The 1,815-nt window shown below is 34.6% G+C and overlaps 1 protein-coding gene across 1 annotated transcript; it reads right to left on the bottom strand.

The window, feature by feature from the left end:
- Positions 1-5: 5 nt before the first annotated feature.
- LOC103522679 (mitochondrial intermediate peptidase-like) lies at positions 6-1,586 on the bottom strand (the record flags this gene model as incomplete). The annotated part of the gene is made up of 3 exons (XM_026832700.1): positions 413-1,586; positions 169-249; positions 6-79 (listed from the first exon to the last, which is right to left on the bottom strand). Coding segments are annotated over exons 1-3 (1,011 nt in total), but the record flags the coding sequence as incomplete, so codon positions are not given.
- Between the last annotated feature and the right edge of the window lie 229 nt (positions 1,587-1,815).

Genomic DNA, 1,815 nt, shown 5'->3' on the forward strand with positions numbered 1-1,815 from the left:
TGAAGTTTTTCACCAGGATAAAGCTTCTCTTTGATCTGACTCATTATATGAAAATCTTTTTCTGCTCTAGGAAATAGCTCATCACTGAGTTTGTTCAAAAAATTTGACACTACAGTAGGTGTCTCTGCTGTACTTGCTTTTATAGCTCTGTGTGCATAAGTTTTGAACCATCACTGAGTTTGTTCAAAAAATTTGACACTACAGTAGGTGTCTCTGCTGTACTTGCTTTTATAGCTCTGTGTGCATAAGTTTTGAATGGTGTATTTATCAATCATGGTCTAAAGAATGATAGGTATGTACTATGTTTTCACTTGACAAATGATATAGTCTAAAAGTCTTGTGTAGTAAAGTAACTCAGCGGGTAGTGCTCAGTGGTTATTTTTGTTTACTAATCATGGTCTAAAAGTACAAGTTTTGAAACCACATATTTTGGCTAGGTTTTTCCTAGCATCTAAAAGTTGTAGAAGAAGATATTCTTGGGAATCATCAGGTGACATGTATAGTTTATATGCCATTTCTCTGACTTTGGAATCTGATGAATCCCCATATAGTCCATTAACAACAATATGTCCACCTTGAGGACTGAATGCATGGACAATATCAGTGGGTACAGTCTGCTTATCTACTGTTCTTGGTGTCACAGTTCCATTCATAAACTTTTGGCCAGTTTGTAAAATGTAATCATTAAGTTTTACAACCATAGTCCTTTCTGATTCTGATAAATGAATACCATTCTGTTCAAAGTCAAATAAAAACAAAGATGCTACATGTTTATCTACTTCAGTCTCAGAGAAGTTATCACCATTGTGAACTACCTGATGTAACATATTATAAAGTTCTTTGTGAGTGTTCAGCTTCTCAACAATACCACTGACACTAATACAGGCATCTTCAGCAGCAAATGCATAAGCACTCTGAGGATGTGCTATTCTTATGAATTCTGCCATATCTGCAACACAGCATAATTCATTGGAGAGGTCATCAAACACTTCCACCAATTTTCTTCTTCTGTTAATATCACAACACTCCTTCAACAATTCATCAGTAGAACTGACAGTTTTCTCTTTCAAAGCATAAAATCCTTCATATGATTGTAACTCAGGAATGCCAAACAGTCCAGAGTCTCTCCTTAACTTGAGTGGAAACTTGGTGGCAGGTTTGGAATTGAATGTTGTAGCTAAAGAGGACCATGTATTGATTTTCATTTGACATATTCTATTCACTTGCACTAATTTTTGACAGTTGAAAGTTTGCTGTATGCACTTCATGACTTTGTTGGAATTGCAATTATAAAATTTGTATCCTGTAGTAGTTTAGTAACTTGTTTTCATTTTTCTTAAAGATACCAAATACTCCAAGCAATTACTCGTAGGTTCACAATACACTTTAAGCCATGCTGCTTTGGAAGGGTGATCAATTTGAATTCTTTTTGTAATGTTCAATTGCAGACCTTTATTATTTATTGTAATAAGTGGTTATTTGTGGGAAAAATCTGAAAACTAGGTAAGTATTATTTCTCTGAGAAAACATTGACCGATTTTTCGGACTTCGGAGTGTTCTTCAATTTTTGATTTTTCAAAATTTAAATTTCAAATTTTACCGCACCTCAGAGCCACAGAGGTACAAAAGCATAAAGCCTCGTCCACACGGGCAAAGTGGTTATTTGTGGGAAAAATCTGAAAACTAGGTAAGTATTATTTCTCTGAGAAAACATTGACCGATTTTCCGGATTTCGGAGTGTTCTTCAATTTTTGATTTTGATTTTTCAAAATTTAAATTTCAAATTTTACCGCACCTCACAGCCACAGAGGTACA

This window comes from Diaphorina citri, unplaced genomic scaffold, assembly GCF_000475195.1.
Source record: "Diaphorina citri unplaced genomic scaffold, Diaci psyllid genome assembly version 1.1 scaffold10233, whole genome shotgun sequence".
NCBI lineage: Eukaryota > Metazoa > Arthropoda > Insecta > Hemiptera > Psyllidae > Diaphorina > Diaphorina citri.